This window comes from Orbicella franksi, chromosome 11 (assembly GCF_964199315.1).
Source record: "Orbicella franksi chromosome 11, jaOrbFran1.1, whole genome shotgun sequence".
Taxonomy (NCBI): Eukaryota; Metazoa; Cnidaria; class Anthozoa; order Scleractinia; family Merulinidae; genus Orbicella; species Orbicella franksi.
Window position 1 is genome coordinate 28,074,178 of NC_138155.1, and position 20,145 is coordinate 28,094,322.

Sequence of the window (20,145 nt, forward strand, 5' to 3'; positions counted from 1 at the left end):
GTGATACATCAGTCAAATTGGTCAGACTGCTGGTGCTATATCACTCAAGTGTCGATTGAATATGACTCAAGTGTTGGTGGTACACTCTGTATCTGTCAAGTGTCTGTGGTATATCAGTTGAGTCAGCTGACCCAGTGTAAGTGGCATATCAATATTGTTTAAGTGTCAGTTGAATATCAGTCACATGTCAGCAGTATCTCACTCAACTGTCAGGGGTATATCGCTCAAGTATGGGTGAAGTCTCAGTGAGGTATTTAAGAACTAATGACATAATATTATCAGTCTATATCAACTGCCTTTTGAGAGATGGTCAACCAGCTATCAGTCTATTGACTGATATATTGACCAACTATCAATCAACACAACCAACACACAGAACAACACTACCCATGGTAAACACAATCCAGACACAAATATTCAAAGCTGGTGCTCTTACTCACCTGCCTGGTGTTTAAATCATTTAGTTCATCTTTTCCCTTGTTTGTGTTGTGCCTCGTCCACTCAGCTATTCTACCTGAAAAAGTAGACGCATTTTCAGTTAAAACAAAAAAAAGGTCTACATTTTAAATTTGAAAGAACTACGTCTGAAGCAATGTCCCAGTGCCAGTTAAATACCAGTCAAATTGGTCAGGTGACTGCTGTGTTGGTGCTCATATCACTCAAGTGTGAATTGAATGTGACTTTAATATTGGTGGTACAGTACATATCTGTCAAGTGTCTGCAGTAAATCAGTCAAAAGTCAAACATAGAGTCGGTTGCACAGTGTTTAAGTGTTGTTTTAATATCAGTCAAGTGTCAGTGGTATCTCACTCAACTGTCCAGGGTATATCGCTCATGTATCAACCAAGTCTCGGTGAGGTATTAAGAATAAATAACTTTATTAGTCTAGATCAACTGCCTTTTGAGAGTTACTCGACCAGCTAACAAATTGACTGATATACTGTATGGACTGATTATCAACCAACACACTGAACAACACTAGCCATGGTATGCATGATCCAAGCATCGTACATTTAACAAATATCCAAAGCTGGTACATGTACTCTTACTCACCTGTCTGTCTTAAATCATCCAGTTCATCTTTACCCTTGTTCATGTTGTGCCTCATCCACTCACCTATTCTACCTGTGAAAATATCAACAGGATTTTCAGTTAAAACTGAGAAGAGGTTTACATTTTAAGTTTGAAATAGTTATGTCTCTGACGATGGGGTCAAATGCCACTGGTATATCGATCAAGTCCCTCAAGACTTTTGATGTTCATTGGAGGACTGTGAGGCATGTTAGCTTTTTTGTTTGTATAACAGTAGTCAGTCAGTCTGTCAAGTGTCATTTCAATACAGGCCAATTGTTTCAGAGTTCAAGTGTCAGTGGTACAGTGGTTCAGTGTCAATGGTACATGCATATTGGTCAAGTATTTGGTGGAATACCACTCAAATGATGGAGGTACAGTGGGAGATCCAGACCTTAGGCTAAGCGGGGGGCAGTTTTGTTTTGCTTACCATGCCTGCTTTTCTTCCTTCTGTGATTTCTTCTTTTTTACCCAAAATAAGGGGGATCCCTTCCCCTAAATCTGCCACTGTGGTATATAACTACATGTAAGTGTCAGTTGCTTACTGGTCAAACCTCTGTAAGTGTTATATAAATGACTAAGGGGTCAAATGAATGTTGAACAAGTGTTGGTGGTCACTATCTTTCAACTTCCAGTTGAATGCCCCTCAAGTGTCACTGATATGTTAGTCAAGTGTGTGAACTATACAAGTCAAGTGTCCTTAAAGGGACACAGTCGCTGACCTGGACACTAGTTTTCTCACTTTGAAAAAAGTTCACCTCAACCTGAAATCAAAGAACATCTAGAGATCTGCTTCAATCTTCACAGCATTTTGCTTGATTTTCAATTGTTCACTCAAAAACCTGCTTTTGAGTGTGCTTTTGCTCATCCTATGATAATATTCTTATCATATTTGGTTAAAAACAGTATGGATCGTGTCTCCGTGAAATGTAAATTAGCTATGAAAAAAATTAATGGTATCTAATGCACATGTACACCAGCTAACTGTGTCCCTTTAAGTAGTAAAATACATTTAGCCAAGACTTGCTGCTATATCAGTCAAGTGTTGTTAGTATATCAATCAAGTGTTGCTTGAAAATTGATCAAGTGTAAGTAGTCTACTGGTTAAGTGTTTATTCAATATGGGTCAAGTGCTGCTGGTATATCAGTCAAGAGTTGAATCTGGATCAGTCAACTGTTCATAGTTTATTAATCAAGTGTTTCTCCAAAATTGGTCAAGCCAAAGTAGTCTATTGGTTCAGTGTCGGTTAATATCTGTCAAGTGCTGCTGGTATATCAGTCAAGTAACAATCGACTATATACATGCATTACTACTAAAATAATTAATATACTGATATACTGACTACCTATCAACTAACACACAAAACAGCACTTAATGCATGGTAAACATGATCTAGGCATTGTAACAAAATATTATCCAAAGCGGGTAAACTTACTCACCTGCTGGTCTTTATTTCATTCAGTCAATATTGTCCCTTGTTCAATCTCTGTGCCTTGTCTATTCAGCAATTCTACCTGAAAAGAAGATAACAGGATTTTAAGTAAAAATGGAGGAGGTTTAGTTTAAGTTTATGGCATCCATAAACTGATGTTAATGAGACCTGAGAGACAATATCTCAAAGACAGGCACACACATTCTGCATTATAACACTTTATTTCAGAGACATGTAACACTATGAACATGCCACCAATTCCTGATCTCAAAGTCCATCAGGGATTCCCAGTTGAAAACAATCACCCCTTTTGATATCAAAACAAACCTTTCATTTCCTAAGTAAAGCCACTGTTATCTACATCTGTAAAAGACAGTGCATCAATGGTTCCAGCCATGTCTCTCACGTGTCCACCTCATGCCCCGGACCTCTAGTCAAGCACACACTCCTCATTGGTACCTCCTGATCTGTACTCCCCCCAGGAGGGGCTCCCCCTCCTGGTTCCCTCAGTCCCCCATGACTGTGGGATATGGGCCTCACCCCTGGAGGCAGGTCTCGAACTTTTATTCCAGGGTGGCTACCCCTGGTACCACCTGATCTGTACTCCCCCAGGAGGGCCCCCTTCCTGGGCCCCTACTTCCCAGTCGTCCTTCCCTGCCACCCAAATTTTACCCACAGCCAGTGCGTTATTTCCTAAATGTAGTATCGTTAGTGGAAGCTCAGACCGGGCCTCGAAAGAGGATCATTAACACTGACGAAATTCAGAGCAAAATGGACAACACTATGTGTACGAGCTGCCCCAAATATCTTTGTCTCAGAGGATGTGCTACTTCTATTTTTTCTACCTCATCTTTGATTTTTATTTATGTTTTGTTAGTTTTAATTTTTTTACCGTTTCTATATATAATGTATCAAAAGTTCAAAAAATGCTAGGTATTCAGTATTGGTGGGAGGCGCGCTGGCCTCATGGTTAGTGCGCTCGTCTCCGGATTGAGCGGTCCGGGTTCGAGCCCTGGCTGGGGACATTGTGTTGTGTTCTTGGGCAAGACACTTTACTCTCACAGTGCCTCTCTCCACCCAGGTGTATAAATGGGTACCGGCGAAAATGCTGGGGGTAACCCTGCTATGGACTAGCATCCCATCCAGGGGGGAGTAGAAATACTCCTAGTCGCTTCATGCTACAGAAACCGGGATAAGCTCCGGCCTCATGGGCCACTTGGCTCGCATTTAGACTTTACCATTCAGCATTGTATAAATAGTGCAAAGTGGCTGTATGAGCATCGTAGTGTACTGACCGAAAAAAACGCAAAATATCTTACAGGCATTGCAAGCAATGTGAAGTAGCTGTGTTTGTATTTTAAGCTGTATACACAGATGTATTGTAATGTTAGTTGTGTAAGTATTAGTAGCGTAAGTTATGTAACTGGCTGTATTGTATGCAAATAAAAGTTTATTAACAGAAAAAGGAAAAAAAAAACTGTAACAAAAACTCCTGAAATCAATCAGTTCTAAAAATGTCTTGATGAAGAGTCTTCAATTTCACAGATACTCAATCACCAATTTGCCAAATTATCATTACTGCCTTTCTGAGCATAACGACACTGTGGTCCCAACAGCAGAGTTTTTGTTCAGAATGTCATCAATAATTCATATTACCACAAAACCAAGTCTCTTGTTATTTGTTGTTTTAAAATGTTTTGAAGTAGAAAGGAAGAACTTTTGCCTTAAGTTTTGGAAAAAATATCTTTTTGGAATGCAGAAATATTTTCAAATATACATGCACACTGTATTTCCTCAGTGGGTCCCCACCCTCTGTTAAGTGTCCGACCTGTCCATTTTCTTGCTTGTTGTTCAGTACCCCTATCAGGGAAAAGAACAGTATTATACCCTCCACCCTTGCCCCCCCCCCCCCCCCAACATCCTCCATCTCTCTGTCAAAGATTTATTGGCCCATAGGAATTCCTTTTTGAAAACCCACCTTAAAAATTTATCTCCAACCCTTCATCTACTAAAACTGTAGTTTTGAAAAAAGTTTTGAAAGCATAGTCCCATGCATATCCCCAGGTGTACAGTACTTTGTTGCATGTACCACTGATCTGGTGAGATTGTGTACTGTAGTAAGCCTCACCCCTCCCCCCCTTCAAAAAAACCATCACATGCCAATGTAGTTTTGATTCTAATGACCTAAATGACAGGGTGTTGTCTAGAAGGTGAAAATCGACAAGGGGTACATGTATTTTTCACCTAATTGTAGACCAATCTCTTTCATTCACCCTCAGGGCCATCTATAAGGACACCAGCCCAACCCCTGGTGCCCTACAATTTCATAACAAAGATGGAAATTGCAGTGTTGGTTGATTGAAATGGATGAGGGGGGAGGGGTGAGGGTGTTTACAGTGAATATCAGTCAGAATTTCCTTTCTTCTCCTTCTATCCAGTCTCACTGAGCCCCAATTTTTTTCCCTGTTTTGATCCATACGGTGGGTGATCCACTTAGTAGCGAATCAACAGCTCGAAATGCTCCGACCTAAATTGTACAATTATTTCTAAGCCTTCCCAATTGTTTTAAAAAGTACAGATTTTCCCAGTGGCATCAATGATAAATACAGATCATCTAAATGATTTGTACAATCCCAAAACTTTGATATGGAAGCACTGATTATAATGAATCTCCATTCTAATACATGTAAAGAAGTCTTTCCAAATCTCCTTTTTAAGGTATCAGTATAACCCATTTGACCATCCGCGCGCGGTCTGCTCTAGCGTTCGTGGCTTTAACAAAAGCCCATATAAACCGTATATTTACTGGAAGCTTAATAACTACAGATTATGACCTGACCTGTTTAAAACGGTAAAAATTTACCGTGTTTCGAAAATGTGAATATATTTACAAAGCTTCACGAACCCATAAATCAAGGTATACACCTGCTAAATTTAGGTCGGAGAAAACGATTAACATGGCATCCATTTCTTCACACATTGACCTCAAAAACCGTGTCTCAGATTTTTGGCACATGCGTTTGTTATTATTTTACAAGAGGATAAAGTTAGAAAAGGAAAAAAATAGGACTGCCGCAAAAAAAGGCATAACTTTTTAATGAAAAGAGTAATCAGAATTCGCAGACACGGTTTTGTCGGCGTTCGTTCTGACAACATTCTCTCCGAATTTCAGCCAATTTGGTCCAGGGGCTGCCGACCTGGAACTCGAAATGCACGTACAACTCGCCTATTTTTTACTTTCGAGAAACAGAGAAAAAATAAAATTCGGCAGCATCCAAGTGTTATGAGATTATCACACCAAGGGAGACACCACAGAGGAATCAACTTTCTGTATAACAATAGGACTGTGACAGTTAACATGGAACAGGTACAAATTTCCGCGATGGCGTGCGGTAAATTATTCACCAGTGAATAAACTGCTTTTTCATGTGTGAAGTCAGAATTCCAAAGTTAGTAAACGTGAAATTATCTTTTGATTTACTATATTAGCGTTCGAAATTTTACGTATCGGTTGACTAATCTTCAAAATTATGACCATGTCACTGTTAACATGCCGAAGGCCCATAGAAGGTTCACGAGAAAATGCAAGCACACAAAGGGAAACGCTGGAGAGGACGCCGTAAACGGGACTACATCGACTGGTGTTGATGCAAAGGCAAAGATACTGGAAGAAATGACAATAGCTGGGTAAGAAAAAAAAAATGTTGCACTGCTGATTCTAATTTTGTACAATCGATCTGCCTTTCAATTTCGTCCACTTCTCTTCGTCAATCTCCTCTGCTTCGACAGTTTCTTGCAACAGTATTTTAGCGCGGCTTGCGCTCATTTCGGCTTGCTCGCTGGCTTCGTGGTCGCGATCGTTGTCGCGTTCATCCAGCAATTTTTCTTGATTGTAAAACGAACCCTTTGCCGCTTTCCACTAATTTAGCGGCCCACTCTTTGTTGAAAGTGTTTTTTGCCTTCTTTGGCCTTCCTTTAGCCGATGAAAACGGGCAAGATCGCTCTGTCTTCTTCGAAGACATCCGGCACTGATTATGGCACGCGAATGGCGTGTCAACTCAGCATGATCTTGATGTCATGTGACTTCTTGCCTCGATAATTAATTCATTTGACAGAACTTGTCAACTCTCAATTAAGTAATTAATATGCAACACAATCTTTCTCGCGCAATAACTAGCGGCAGATATAAGATTTTTTCGTGGAGTTTTTTTTATCTAAAAGATTACTTTAAGATTTATCCAACCGCTTAAAAAAAGTAAAATTATGCAAAACTACAAATTTTCCCCTTACTGATACCTTAACCTACAAATTGCAGTTTCACCAGCCCAATGTTTGAGGTGGCACATTAAAATAACTGAAGAACCTATTGAGCCCACCTCCTTCCAAAAAGTTTCCCCTTCGTGTATGGGCAAAAATCAAGAAGTTCCACAGGGGTTTTGAGGAGGAAATACAGTAATAGCACAGAATACAACCAAAATAAGATGTTATCCACTTTAAAAACTAATTTACTTAGACATTTGTATTTTTTTTCCAAGCAAGCATGTCTGTGGTATTTCAAAGTTTAAAGCAGAACTTGGTTTACATCACAAAATGCAATGATCAACTCAAAACTTCCTTCACCTGGGGAAACCTGGGAGATCCATATAATAATGAATCACAGCAAGGTTGGAGTGGGGGATGAGTGTGTGTGGGAGGGGCCTTGAGGACATGACTATTAGTATATGTACTTCCCATTCTGAGGTGCCCAAAGGAACAACTGTCCAGTTGCCAACCACAAAGAAAAAAGTTGCAATCATGTACATCATTCAGTGGTTTGTCTAGTGTAAAAGACTGATGCTTTGAAAACCTGAACAGAAGTCATCTTAATCAGGTGAAACATTCATTTGGTAGTCAGTTGATAAGGAAATGTCATTAAAATGACTGATCAATTATTTTGCTGAAATTTTGTTGCCTGTCAAGACATAAATCAAGGTCACTATAGTAATCAGTGACTGCTAAGTTATGGCCTGTTTTAATTGGTTAACTTTTGGTCAAGTTTGTATTGAGGCTGGTTGAAGAACATCATCATGCGAGTTCTGTTGAGGTCAAGAAATTCTGTAGTGACAACTGTTTGTAAGGTGTAAGAAGTTGTTGGCACAAGTTAAGCAGTGTCTTTCCTAAGTTAGTCTGGTGGTCAGTTGTTCGAAGTGTGTTGTACTATACAGTCATGTTGGTTTTATATTGAATGGAGATAGTGTAGTAGTGGTCTACATGTAGCTGGTTTTGTTTAAGGTATACAAAAGGGAACCTTCTAAGTTTCTCCATCTATTCCCTGAATTTTCCCTGACTTTGAAAAGGAAAAATTTCCTGACTATTTCAGATCCTGACCTGTGGCAACCAATAATAATCATGGTGCATAATATTTTAAAAAGAAAGAAAAAAAGTGATACATTTTAATTGTGACTTCCCTTAAAATTTGATGATCTCTTTTTTTATGACTTGGGGTACCCTGTAAGGATGTTCTTGAAGGAACCAGGTTAAGTTTTGATTCAATCATTGCATAAAAACACAAGTGTTTACCTGGTCCTGGATTGCAATAAAATCATCATTCTAGAATAAGCATATGGATAATATCCTCCTCTTGTCTTGTCCTGAGGTAGTTTGTCTTCAGCTGTTCAAAAGAAGAAACAGAAAAATTTAGATACAATTGTTTCTGGTGTAGTGGCATAACAGTAAGTGAAATAGTCCCCAGATTAAAGAGCATTTCCTTCCTTGGGTTATGTTCTTAAACAAGGCACTTTACTCTAACAGTAACTTACTTAACCCAGAATTATAAATGGATACCAGCAATCCGTTAGACTAACATTACAAAATGGGATAACCTGTGTTGGAGTGGCATCGCATACCGTGTACCAAGAGATTAAGAATAATTCAGGCTACAGTACGTGCTACATTAGACTACAGTAACTACGATTGTCAGTTAAGAAGGGCACGATGGAACTTGGGAGACAAAGTTTTGGCCTTAAAATCACAGTGTTGTCACAGGGAACTTACATTGTTTCCATTGGTAACAATATCTACATGCATCACCAGTCCTGACGCCTACAATTTCACGTGCTTTGCTGCCGATGACCTCAAAGGCGGACAAGTTGCCCCTGGAAACTGAGCCAGGGGCCCATTGCAACAACACGATTTTTACTTTATAACCTGATCACCAAACTTTCATTGCACCTTACTCAACTGATAATCATAGTATATATGTTGTCACTAGCCTATACAAAGTGAATTTATTAACCCCAAAAGAAGGGACCCTCTGAAAATAGCGGTACAATTTCATGGTTGTTAGGAATTGCCAAAACTAGAGACACTTTGAAAGCAACAACCATTTCTGAAAAGTAGTGACCTCACAATTTAATGTAATTTGACTTGTTATGTGAAACAGTGAAAACAACCGATAAAACTAGCTGGGCAAAAATAACCTCATATTTGTTTTAGATGACTGTTATTACAAAGCCAATAATAATTTATTATAATTGCTCTGTTTGGTCTTATGAAATCTTTTCAACAAGTTTTTCCTCCATGAAAACTTTTTATTTATTAAGTCATGTAGAAGCTACCTGGAAGTAGCAATCCCCCCTACAAAGTTGTGACCCTTCAAATAAAAGTCCCAATAAATCTAGCGAGGAAAACCCGCTACATGTGCAAGTGACAAGCATCATTACTTTTGTAACTTTATGGTAACATGTGTGACCGTGAACGGGAAAATGTACCTTAACGCTTATCCTTTAGACAGGCAAAAGTGTTAAGCATCCGATAGTCATCTGTTAGAAAGTTCTCTTAAAAACGTTAGGGGTGTTAGCCCAACCATTAGACGTTAGCATCAGGCCGTTAGAACGGACAGTGCAACCGTTAGCAAGAGACATGTATCCGTTAGCCATTAGCATCAGACCATTAGACGGGACAGCATAACCATTAGCAAAAACTCTGTATCCATTAGCACGGCTAGAGAAGCCGTTAGGATCCGTTAGAATAAACTAGCATACGTTAAACAGGCAACGATTCCATTAGAATGGCATGACACGCGTTGAAGTAGCATGTGGTACGTAGCCTAACACAGTGTGAAACGAGAGCAGCTCTTGATCACGGGTCAAGAACTTGTGCTCCTGTGTCAATGTCACAAAGTGCGGGTTCAAAAATTTGCATAAAGTTGTTTACATCTTCCAAGATGTGAGAAACGGCCATATTCCAGCGGAAAGTTTGATAAATATTTTGATAGACTGTTGCCTGACTCTGAATCAGAGGAAACCAATTTAACTACATGTATGTGACAAAGACAACTTTATCTGATGAAACCAGCACCAACAAAATGCCCGTCGCTTAGAGACTAGCTTCGTGACTTCAGAAGGTACCGCTTTTCGTGTGCTCTGTCAAGAAAGCGTAATCTTTCGCGAATCCACAGCTGGAGGAAACAGTTACTTTTAAAAAACTCTACACAAAGTCATTGTGTAAAAAAAAAGTACAAGCGACAAATCCATTTGAGTAAAACAATAAAAAATGTTCACCCTGCTCAACTGGCGAGTTAAATTGTTTACACGTGGGTTTAGTGACGTTTCGCGTCCCACACAATAATAAAGGACTCGAATTCTGAGTTTGTCTGTCTCAATGAGGAAGTGATAGTTTATATCACTGAGTTTTGCTTTCAATGCTTACCGTGGAAATAATTTTTTAAATGTTTGTCCCATCAATGACCAATGAAATAGGCACTTTGTGATTCGTTTTTTTTTAAGAAATCGTGAGTGTAAGACTGATAATGGATTGACACGGTTATGTGTTTATAACATTGGACTGAAAGCTATGCTGTTTGTTCGTTAAAAGTCTTTAGATGTAAACCGTTAGACAACCGTTAAACGTCCTTAGATGTAGGCCGTTAGACAATAATTGTCTATTGTCTATTGTTAAACGGCTTCAGTAATCCGTTAGAACAAATTGTGCAACCGTTAGAACGTGTTCTTCATCCGTTAGGCATACTTAGTTAGCCGTTAGAACGTTAGGAGAGAGCGTTAGAACGCTTTGATCATCCGTGAGGCACAATTAGATAACCGTTAGAATGTTAAGACAAAACGTCAGAATGTTGTGAAGGCCGTTAACTATCCGTTAGCTATCCGTCCGTTAGTGACCGTTTAACGGATAAGCGTTAAGGTACGTTTTCCCGTTCACGGTCACATGTTTGAGAGGGCTTTCTGAATGCAGTTCTGATGTAAACAAGTTTTCATTTTAATCTCTCTTAATTCCTCAGCATGCAACTATGCACAGATCACGTACTGCACAACACAATAAATATTATATCCAGTGGCTGACTTTTAGATGGTGAAGACTCATGTAAATACTCCTTCAGGATGGAGTCAACCTCAAGCAGGAGGCAAAAAAAACCAGTCTTACAAGGCTGGGCTAGAATCCTAAAGCTAGTCAAGTTTCAAACAGTTGCTCACTTGTTGGCTGGGAACAGAACTCCACAAATGTTAAATATTGTAGAATAGGGCTTGAAAAAAGTGTCATCTAGCCATCCCAGACAAGCAGATTTTCCTGCCAGACAAGTATCTTTTCATTCTCACTTGCCCAATGGACAAGGACCCAGGCAAGTCATAAGTAAAAAAAGTAAACTTAAACTTAACTACCCAGGACAAGCAAACTTTGAGAGCTGTTTGTCCAAAGGGCAATTTTTTTGAGCCCTGGTAGAAGAATATTTTTTCAAAGAAAAATTAATTAAAAAGATTCTCATACCTGAGCAACTGCAATCATTGAGCTTTTTTGACCAAACTTCACAGCAGACATTCTGGTATTTTCCATGATGGAATCTGAAATAAAATAACAAAAACATAACTTTAAAACTCAGTACCAAGCCTAGAGATGTTGAAAACAAGTTGTACACTATTCAGTAGCTATGATAGATACATGTACCTACAAAAGGCTCTCCACTAACACTGATGTCGAAAACAAGCTGTGCACTATTCAGTGTCAAACATACATGTACGTGTATTGTAATTTATTTATCTATTTATCTATTGATATTTATTTATTTGTTTATTAATAGGAGTCAAAACAGCTGTGCACTTTTTAGTGTCAAGCCTACGTCACAATCATGCATTGAAAATAAGCTGTGGTCTTTTCTGTGTCAAGCCTAAAGATCTTGAAAACAAGCTGTGTGCTAACAAGTGTCAAGACTATACATGTGTAGATGTTGACGAAGAAACTGTTGGCTAGTTAGTGTCACGACTATATTGTACACATCCAAAACAAGCTGTACTCTATTCAATGTCAAGCCTATAGATGTTGAAAAAAGCTAAGGGCTATTTAGTGTCAAGCCCATTGATGTTGAAAACCAGCTGTACTCTATTCAGTGTCAAGCCAATAGATGTTGAAAGCAAGCTGTGCGATATTATTTTAGCATCAGGTTTGTAAAAAATGTCAAAAAGTGCTGTGCACTCTTAAGTGTCAACCTGTTGATATATAAAAAAGCTGTATGTTACTCAGTGTTGAGCTACCCTGGTCCCAGAGGTTTTTCTTGATTTTTCTCCTCATGAGGGAGCCACGAGAGAGCTGCAAAGCGGTGAACACACTCATGCTGAGAAAATCAAGAAAATCCATTGGGACCAGGGTAGTGTCAAGCATATAAATGCAAGCAACATTCTGACAGGTCCATAGCTAGAGTCTAAACGCTTTCTGCTAGATCAGATGTTGAAATCAAGCCATGCTCTACTCGGTATCAAGCCCACAGATGTCAAAAACAATGTACATTCTTTTAAGTGTCAAGCCTATAGTTTTGAAAACAAGCTGTGCTCTTTTCAGTGTCAAGACTATAGATGTCTAAAAGACGCTCTGTGCTATTTAGTTTCACGCCTTAGATGTCACTGTTAAGACTATAGAAACTTATTGTACTTACTAAACATTTTGTATGGCAAACAAGCTGTGCATTGGAAAAAAAGTTGAATTGTGTTGACTTGTCACAATTTTAATTTACAAAGAATATCATTGTCAAATGTGTTGCTAAATTATTTTTTCACTGATATACATGTATAGATGTTTTATGTTTCCTTTGAGACAACTATGAAACACAAGATCTTGAAAAACTTTGTCATGTACATGTACTGTTTGAAAGTAAATATTTATAAATAGTTTTCAAGGTGAAAATTCAATCTCTTTTAGTTGGAGCACAGGGGAAGTTCCAAGTAGGGGTTTGAGGATGAACTTTTTATCCTTTTCAGTCTTCATATGTTTTCCATGTTTGTCCCTGAGGGAAGGATCTGATTGCCTAGTATGACCCTAAGGCCAGGCATTTGAACATCATTTTAGGCCCAAGGGATGGGAATTTGATGAACTTCAACAATTCAAAATGCCTAATGATGTAGCTACCATTGCGCATGTTGTGCAGACCTGTGTATGACTTAACATGTTTGCTTCATGTGTCATGAAGCATGTGGGTTGTCTTCGATTTTTCGATCTGCTATGTTGTTGTTTTGGAAGAACATTGGACATTTGTACTTGAAACTAAACAGTCGGTAAGGGTCACATTTGTACAATTTCACCATATTTACTTAGTTCACTTTGATGTCTGTAGAAAACCTGGACTAGCTGAACCTAAATTGCTTAAATTGGGCTGATTGAAATGAACCAAGCTTGTTGCAGTACTTTAGCTCATGGATGCTTGGATTTACAACTGGGTGTATTAAAGTTAAAGTTCTGAGTTTTCGACGTCTATTTACGTGTAATATAATGTGCAGCACATGGGCTTCGTAACAAATGAGTGGGTGGTTCCTGGTAGTGGTGGTAGGGGGGGGGGGGGAAGATGGAGGAGGATGTGGTGATTTGAAATATACCAATTTCGATATACAGTACCGCTCAAAAGTAAGTTACCACCTCTTGTCTTGTTTCTTGCGAGATGAGAGTCTCGCCTCGCAAGACGAGAGTCTTGTCTCGCGAGAACCATTAAAGCGTATATTTTGGAATAAATTACAAGCAGTTAGCTTGCGCGAAAACGATTAATTTCTCGCAACATGGTGCAGTTTACCCCGCGAGAGCATCTGGTTTTGTGGGCTCTTGTTTTACACACCGCTTCAAGGGAGCCAACTTTAACTTACAAGCGAAAAACTTAAATGAAAGTGATGAAAAACAAACATCAAACTCGAGTTTGGCGGTCCCTTTAATTATTCCATTGCAGCATGTTGACTTTGCATAAATATGAACGACAGCTTTTAAGAGGAAACTTGCTTCGCAAGACCCAACACTATCATCGCAAATGAAGATACTGAATGGAAACATTGTTTTTTTATTCTCAAATCAAGACGTTGGTGAAAGTGCTTGAGTAATCGATGAGTAAAGTGTCAATAGTTTCCGAATTATCTTTAGTCCATAATGCAGTGAATTTGCATAGGTGTGTGTGTCCTTTGAACTTGCTTTTGAATTGTAAAACCGTTGTTTTCATCAATAAAATTGAATGTAAACAATCTTAAAAATTGAAATATTAACCACCAGAAAGAGAACTTCGGTAAATCTGTACATGTTTCGTCTGACAGTGAGAAAGGAAGTGAATTTTTGATTGCATAACAAATCGAAACGTGACTTAATGCACCCGTCCTTTGCTAAAATAACAAACGCACGTGGCAGAAGTGTCCAAAGAATTGAAACATGAAATGGAACGCAGAAGATGTCAGTTTGAATACTGAAAGTTATGTTGATCTTAATTTCCTTGTTAAACGCGCTTACCAAGAAAGTCAAAGTCTGTTGAGCGATTGATGGAAAGATTGCAATCTTTTGGTCAAATTAGTTGTGTTGATGTTGAACTCGCCTACATGTACATCGATCGATAAAAGGCTTTCGGAGAACCCTACAAGCAAAGAGAAGCATTTAAAAAACGAAATGGCTTTATAGGAGATTTTAATAGCAAATGCTGCAAGATAAGCTGTGTCACAGAACTTGCTTAACTGCAAAGTTAGTAACGCGCGTCGATCAGCGATCGAAACATGGTTATGACAATTGTGAACCGCTCAAAGGCCAACGGTCCTGAACGGTCCGTGTTTGCTTTTAAACATGACACTGTTAACCTTTCTTTCATGCATACAGCACCTTTCTACTGAAGTGAAGTTAATGACTTCAATAACTGCGGCATTCGCTTGGCGAAAGAAGCCCCTGGGATCGATCAGCAAAAGAAGCAATTTCAGCGTACAGGTCTGGACACCGTGGTAGTCATGAACGATATGTTTGCGATTGAAAACTGAAAAATTTGCAGCGTATATATTCACAGATACCATTCTCAAGCCATGTGGGTTGAAAATTTCTGGAGTTACATCTTTTATGAACGTGGTAGACATCGGAAATCAACTGGCGCTTGCAAGTGAAGCTTCGTCAGATTGTGCAAAGTTTTGCTGCGTTGTTGCTGCATTGTTTGCTTTGCAATAGGCTATTAAAATCTCGCGAGAAGTTCAGGCAGCCGTACTTACAGTTTTTTAAAGCTTGCGCGCGACGAGGCTCTTGTCTAGCGAGACGAAAGTCTCGTCTCAAGAGAAGGTGGTAACTTACTTTTGAGTGGCACTATATTAAAATTCAGCACGAGGCTCTGGAGATCCGGAATAAACCCCACAAACTCTGTAGTTATACCCCAGAGCCTCGTACTGAGGTCTATTGTTTTAGGCTGAATTTTAATATGTCGAAGTTGGTCTATTGACCGTTAGTATCACCCAACTAGTGGACTAATGCAAATCCTGCATTTTAATTGGCTACACTACTAGAGGACTATTGACTATTAACAGCCCTCAAGAAGCGAAATTGGTGCAATCAAGCTTGATGATTTCTTTTGTTTTATTCCCAATTAAATATTTCTTCAACTTGCATTAGCTAACTTTATCATTGCCTTTTCTGTCCGACTAGTTGGGTGATACTAAAATAATTAGACCCTTCGCCCTCAAGCGCCACAGGTCAATAGCCCATGAGGCGAAGCCAAGCCTGCAAGGGCTACGGGTCTAATTGTTAAATATAAATTATGTGCATTACAAGTAAAAGCATTTGAAGCCTATGACCTTTCAAAACATAATTATTAGAAAATAGCCCAGAGAAAGTATGCATGGTAATTGGTTTAAAGTCATGTTTGTATAACTCAATGGAAACACACAAATAGCATGAGCTGCTGATGTAATGATGGCGCGAGCAAAGAGATTTCACCTTTTGATGATCAAAGTAAACAGGTTGTTTTCTTGCTTTCGTCACAGAATTTTGTAGAAGAAATAGAAAAGTATGGAACTTCGGGAGAACTCGAAAAAGCCGTGGAAACACTTTGTGTTCCCACAGCATTTCTCGTTCTCCCAAACTTCTACTCGTGTCTCTATAACACAACATAAACACAGCACATGCTTTCTATTTCTTAAATATAGCAGTGTACACAAAAATGCCGCACTACACGTATTCCCCATAGATAAGTAACTTAAAGACATCTTTTGTTATGATTAAACAAAGACAAATAATTCATCTAGGATAAAACTGTTCATTTTCCAAGACAGATATAGCCATTCCGTTAAGGTATTTAATCTTGCCCACTACACGTACATGTATTCGCGGCAATACTGAAGATATGGTCGGGGGGAGCAGCACTCGCTAAAATACCGAAGATAAGTCGGGGGGGGGGGGCAGCCACAACATACAAGATTATGATGTTTCACACAGGAAGAAGCTAGTGAAACTAGCTGGAACACATTCAAAAGGAGAAGAAAATGTATGTTAATACAAACCACACTCTAAATAAATGAAATATATTTGCTAAAGCGTACCTGCAGTCCGAGTTAAATCGCACGCCAACAAAGCTCTCCATCTCTGTGACGAAACAGCGACATTCTTCACCTAAATATCAAAAGGTACACTGTGATAAGTTTAAAATCCTCCATACGAACAAAGCATGAAACGACCACAACAAAAGGCACTAAATACACTGTAATAAGACAACAAACTAACCTTTAGTGGCCCACATTTGATCTTCGCGGTTTAACAACACGGACGAACTGTCCTTACAAAGACTGCTGGGAAATTTCACGCATCACGCGCGTTACCCGCGCGAGTTCGCATAACTCGTGTATTTGCCCACGCGTACACCCTGATCACTCGAAACATGATATCAAGTTGAATGAAACATGAGTCACCTTAACTTTAGCAATACATGGTAAACTGCGGCTTCTATATTTTCATTCCTCCCTTGACGGATTGGTATTTTAACTGTAAACTTTTGCAACCGGGCCTCCCTCCCAGGGTCTAGAGTTAGGTAACTAGCCATGACGTATTTTAATCGGCATGCAAAATAACTCGGTTTATTTAAAATTTCTATGACAAGGAACACCATTACAGCCAGTTTCTCGGAAACGAAGAGGAACAAGTTGGAGAGTTTTAGCACTGCGATCAAATTTTTTATTGCTACATTCCTGATGAGAAAAACTCTTGCATGTTTTTCCATCTCTCGAAGGTTGGATAGAGGTTCTTCACGAACATTTGGGTGGGTTCTTTTTTAGACCTAAATATGCTATTTTCCTTACTCTACCCAAAAATCGATACACTTTTTAAGACAAGACCCTACCCAAGAGGTGCCTCGGGTTCAAACAAAATGCAATTTTCAAGAGATGAATTACAATAATAAGAAGTTAAAAATAGGTTCTTCGGAGTGCGCAACTTTGTTCAGACCAAAATAAAAAACTATACCCCTTGGCGCTCGATAACCATATAGTCTACACAGGGGGTACCCGTTGGTGATATCTCTCCTTCGATCTGATCTGGGAAAAGAGAGTGTGAGCTGATTGCAGCGGTTGCAGCTGAATTTGGGACAAAGAAAAGTTGAAGGGGATCGAGCTAGACCAAACCGCAAGCGGAAACAGCGATCACGAGGACGCTAAAAAATTTCACCGTAAATCCGGTTTAACGACACGTTGACTTAAAGTAATTTTAAAACAGCATTCAATTGAATCTACTACTGCGAACCGACATCTGGGCCATGCAAACTCCTTGGATATGGTATCAGCTGTTCCTAGCTTCACAGTACGTCCTGCAAGGTACATTATACGGACTTCAACTGAGATATCTACCGATAATTCTCCGTAAATCCGGCTCTTCGCTGGTAATGGTTGGATCTCTGAATCTTCTGACGTTTCCTTGGCTTCTCAAGTCTTTCTGGGCGCCGATCCTGGATATCTACGGCAACAAAAACGCTTGGCTGTCGCTAAGTTACGCTGGGATTGGTCTTGCTCTGTTACTAGCTAAAGCTGACAATGGAGCTATCTTCATTTCCTCACTTGTGTTACTCAATCTATTTTCCGCGACGATTGATTTAACCCTTGGGAAAATCCTCATTACAAACTTTCATGGAGACGAATTGTCCAAAGCAAGCTCGCTTCAGATCATCGGTTACAAAATTGGCTTTTTGATTGGCGGTGGTATAACGCTGTTGATCGCAGATATATTTTCTTTGAGCAAGGAAATATTTATTTTCCTCGCCTTGTTATATTTCTTGTTATCATTATTTTATGTTACGCAACACCCCGTTACACCGGAAACTTGGCCCAAACCGGAAACCTGTCGTTACTCGCTTCCAGGCTGTACGCGGATGAAGGGGTTTGCGTGCACGCCAGGTTTAAAATGGATGATAGTTTGCGCGTGTGTGTATAAATTTGCATCACACTCCTCGCAGTCCATATTGACCATGTTCCTGGTCGATAACGGAGAGAGTGTAGGTCGTATCGGTTTCATGTCTGGAATGGCTGGGCAGGTCGTTTCTATAGCAGTCGCCTCTGTTTGCGGATTGGTTCTGTCGGCAAAAAGGTATGACAAGGGTAAAGAAGCTTCCAACATGACATATTTATAAACTACCTGTGTTACGTTCTATGTCCTGTTGTATAAACACGATTATTACGTCACGAGAAGACACCTGGGGCAATCTCATCTCGCAGTCCCTCATGGGCCCGTTAGTAGGGACAGTATGACTTCTAATCTTTTTGTCCCTAGTAGCGGGCCCATAAGCGATTACGAGACTTGCCCCATATTTTTTCGCGTTATTTCGTACCTCATCCTTTAAATTAACGGGAACTGGTAACGCCTGCTTTATACTCACAGTGTGAGGAATCACAAAGTCCTCGAGTAAACCTTTGCCTGCAGCCGAGGCACGAGCTCGAGCGCGTTTCAATCAATATGGATAGGTGAAGAGATCTGATTAGCCGAGAAATTTGTTTTGGCAAATAATGAACTATTGCTCACCCATGATATTTGAACTTCATGTGCTTACATGGAATTGCGCTATGGAGGTCTTAATTTAATACTCTGTTGATAATCTTCTGATATGTTGTATTTTGCTTATTTTAAGGATGAGTCCCACAGAGCTCCTATTTTTGACGTCTTTTTTGTCTGTTTGTTCAGTTATCCTTCAGCTTTACGTTGTTTGGTGGAATAATACGTCATTTATAGCCTTTGGTAAGTGTTTTGTCTTCCACATAATAATCCATATCCAACCTCAGATTAACTGTTAGTCATCCTCAAGTTTCGAATGGGTTGCGGAGGGTTTCCCACAATCTAAAACCCAACACAAAAGTATTAGAAAGTTCAAAAACAATTTTGTCCTTTGCCTCCCCTCCCCTATTCAATTAATGTTGAGCTTCAAAGCAAAACGTTCTAGGTCTTCCACCCATGGCCAAATTACTTTTGTACTTGATTGAAGTTGTATCGAATCTTGATTAAAAAAAAAAAAGATATTGGTGCGGCTGGCAAAAGTTTAATCTTTAAAAATCAACTCACAAGATTTACCGTTTTTTATGCAGTATACTTGTTCCATAACGTTGTTCACGGGTCCCAGGCTACTCCGGTTTACACGCTGATGTTGCGCTGCTCCCAGAATGCACCGCCGTCCATCCGCACAGCCTGTTACTCGTTCCTCGGGACGTTAGAAATCCTTGGTAAACAGCTGTCTTTGTTCATGGCAGGAGTCTTGACAGAGAGCTTTGGTTATGTCGCTGCATTAAATATTTCACTAGTAGTTTCTTTTTTTGTAGTTTTCCTAGTTTGGTATTGCCCTAAACATCTTCGATGAAGTTATAAAGTTATAAATTTGGAGAGATACGCATACTAAGTTGTGGCAGAGTCACCAAGTTTGTGAGCTGTCTAATCCCGCAACCAAAACTTTGTCTTCTATTGGACAAGGACGTGTCACGTCACACATCCTAAAACAGTTTAACCCCCTCGCGAAACAGAAAGAACATTGTACTCTGTCTTTGAGTTGCGTGACATAGCAAAACACTTAGGCCTAGTTCACACTAGCGACATAACGGCGCAAATATGACGACGTAGACTGAGAGGGGCGTTATGTCGTTTTCTTTGAAGTGTGAAAATCTTGGCATTACCGACATGAGCCATTATGTCGTTATGTCGCTTATGTCATTATGTCGTTAGTGTGACCTAGACCTTAGACACGCCCAAGGCCTGAGTAAGCTTCCTAGCCATAAAATCTTCTGGTTTCAGACCATTTTACCTTTGCAAAATCGTTAAGTTTTTAGTGTCCGACTACATTAAGTATAGGTAACTGGATGTAAACAAGCGCTACCTGCTATTCGGTTATTTTTAGAAGTACAGTTACGGTAAAGTACTAAGAAAA

General features: G+C 39.5%; 1 protein-coding gene and 1 long non-coding RNA gene across 2 annotated transcripts; one reads left to right on the plus strand and one right to left on the minus strand.

The window, feature by feature from the left end:
• Nucleotides 1–440: 440 nt before the first annotated feature.
• Nucleotides 441–16,639, minus strand: LOC145460531 (uncharacterized). The gene is made up of 7 exons (XR_014039860.1): nucleotides 16,479–16,639; nucleotides 16,298–16,367; nucleotides 11,265–11,338; nucleotides 8,064–8,154; nucleotides 2,512–2,586; nucleotides 1,054–1,125; nucleotides 441–514 (listed from the first exon to the last, which is right to left on the minus strand). It is a non-coding gene; the product is annotated as an uncharacterized LOC145460531 (long non-coding RNA).
• Nucleotides 16,640–16,774: 135 nt separating this feature from the next.
• On the plus strand, nucleotides 16,775–20,076 carry LOC145460528 (solute carrier family 33 member 2-like). The gene is made up of 4 exons (XM_081445370.1): nucleotides 16,775–16,991; nucleotides 17,166–18,326; nucleotides 18,865–18,971; nucleotides 19,316–20,076. Exons 2-4 carry the CDS (start codon nucleotides 17,503–17,505, stop codon nucleotides 19,582–19,584), a joined length of 1,200 nt encoding a protein of 399 aa, XP_081301496.1. The 5' UTR covers nucleotides 16,775–16,991; nucleotides 17,166–17,502; the 3' UTR covers nucleotides 19,585–20,076.
• The last annotated feature ends 69 nt before the right edge of the window (nucleotides 20,077–20,145 follow it).

Coding starts and splice junctions, on each gene's coding strand:
- LOC145460528 (XM_081445370.1), top strand. CDS start 17,503: ATGCAAACTCCTTGGATATGGTATCAGCTGTTCCTAGCTTCACAGTAC. Junction 18,327..18,864: donor TTGGTTCTGTCGGCAAAAAG/GTATGACAAGGG, acceptor GCTTATTTTAAG/GATGAGTCCCACAGAGCTCC. Junction 18,972..19,315: donor TACGTCATTTATAGCCTTTG/GTAAGTGTTTTG, acceptor TTTTTTATGCAG/TATACTTGTTCCATAACGTT.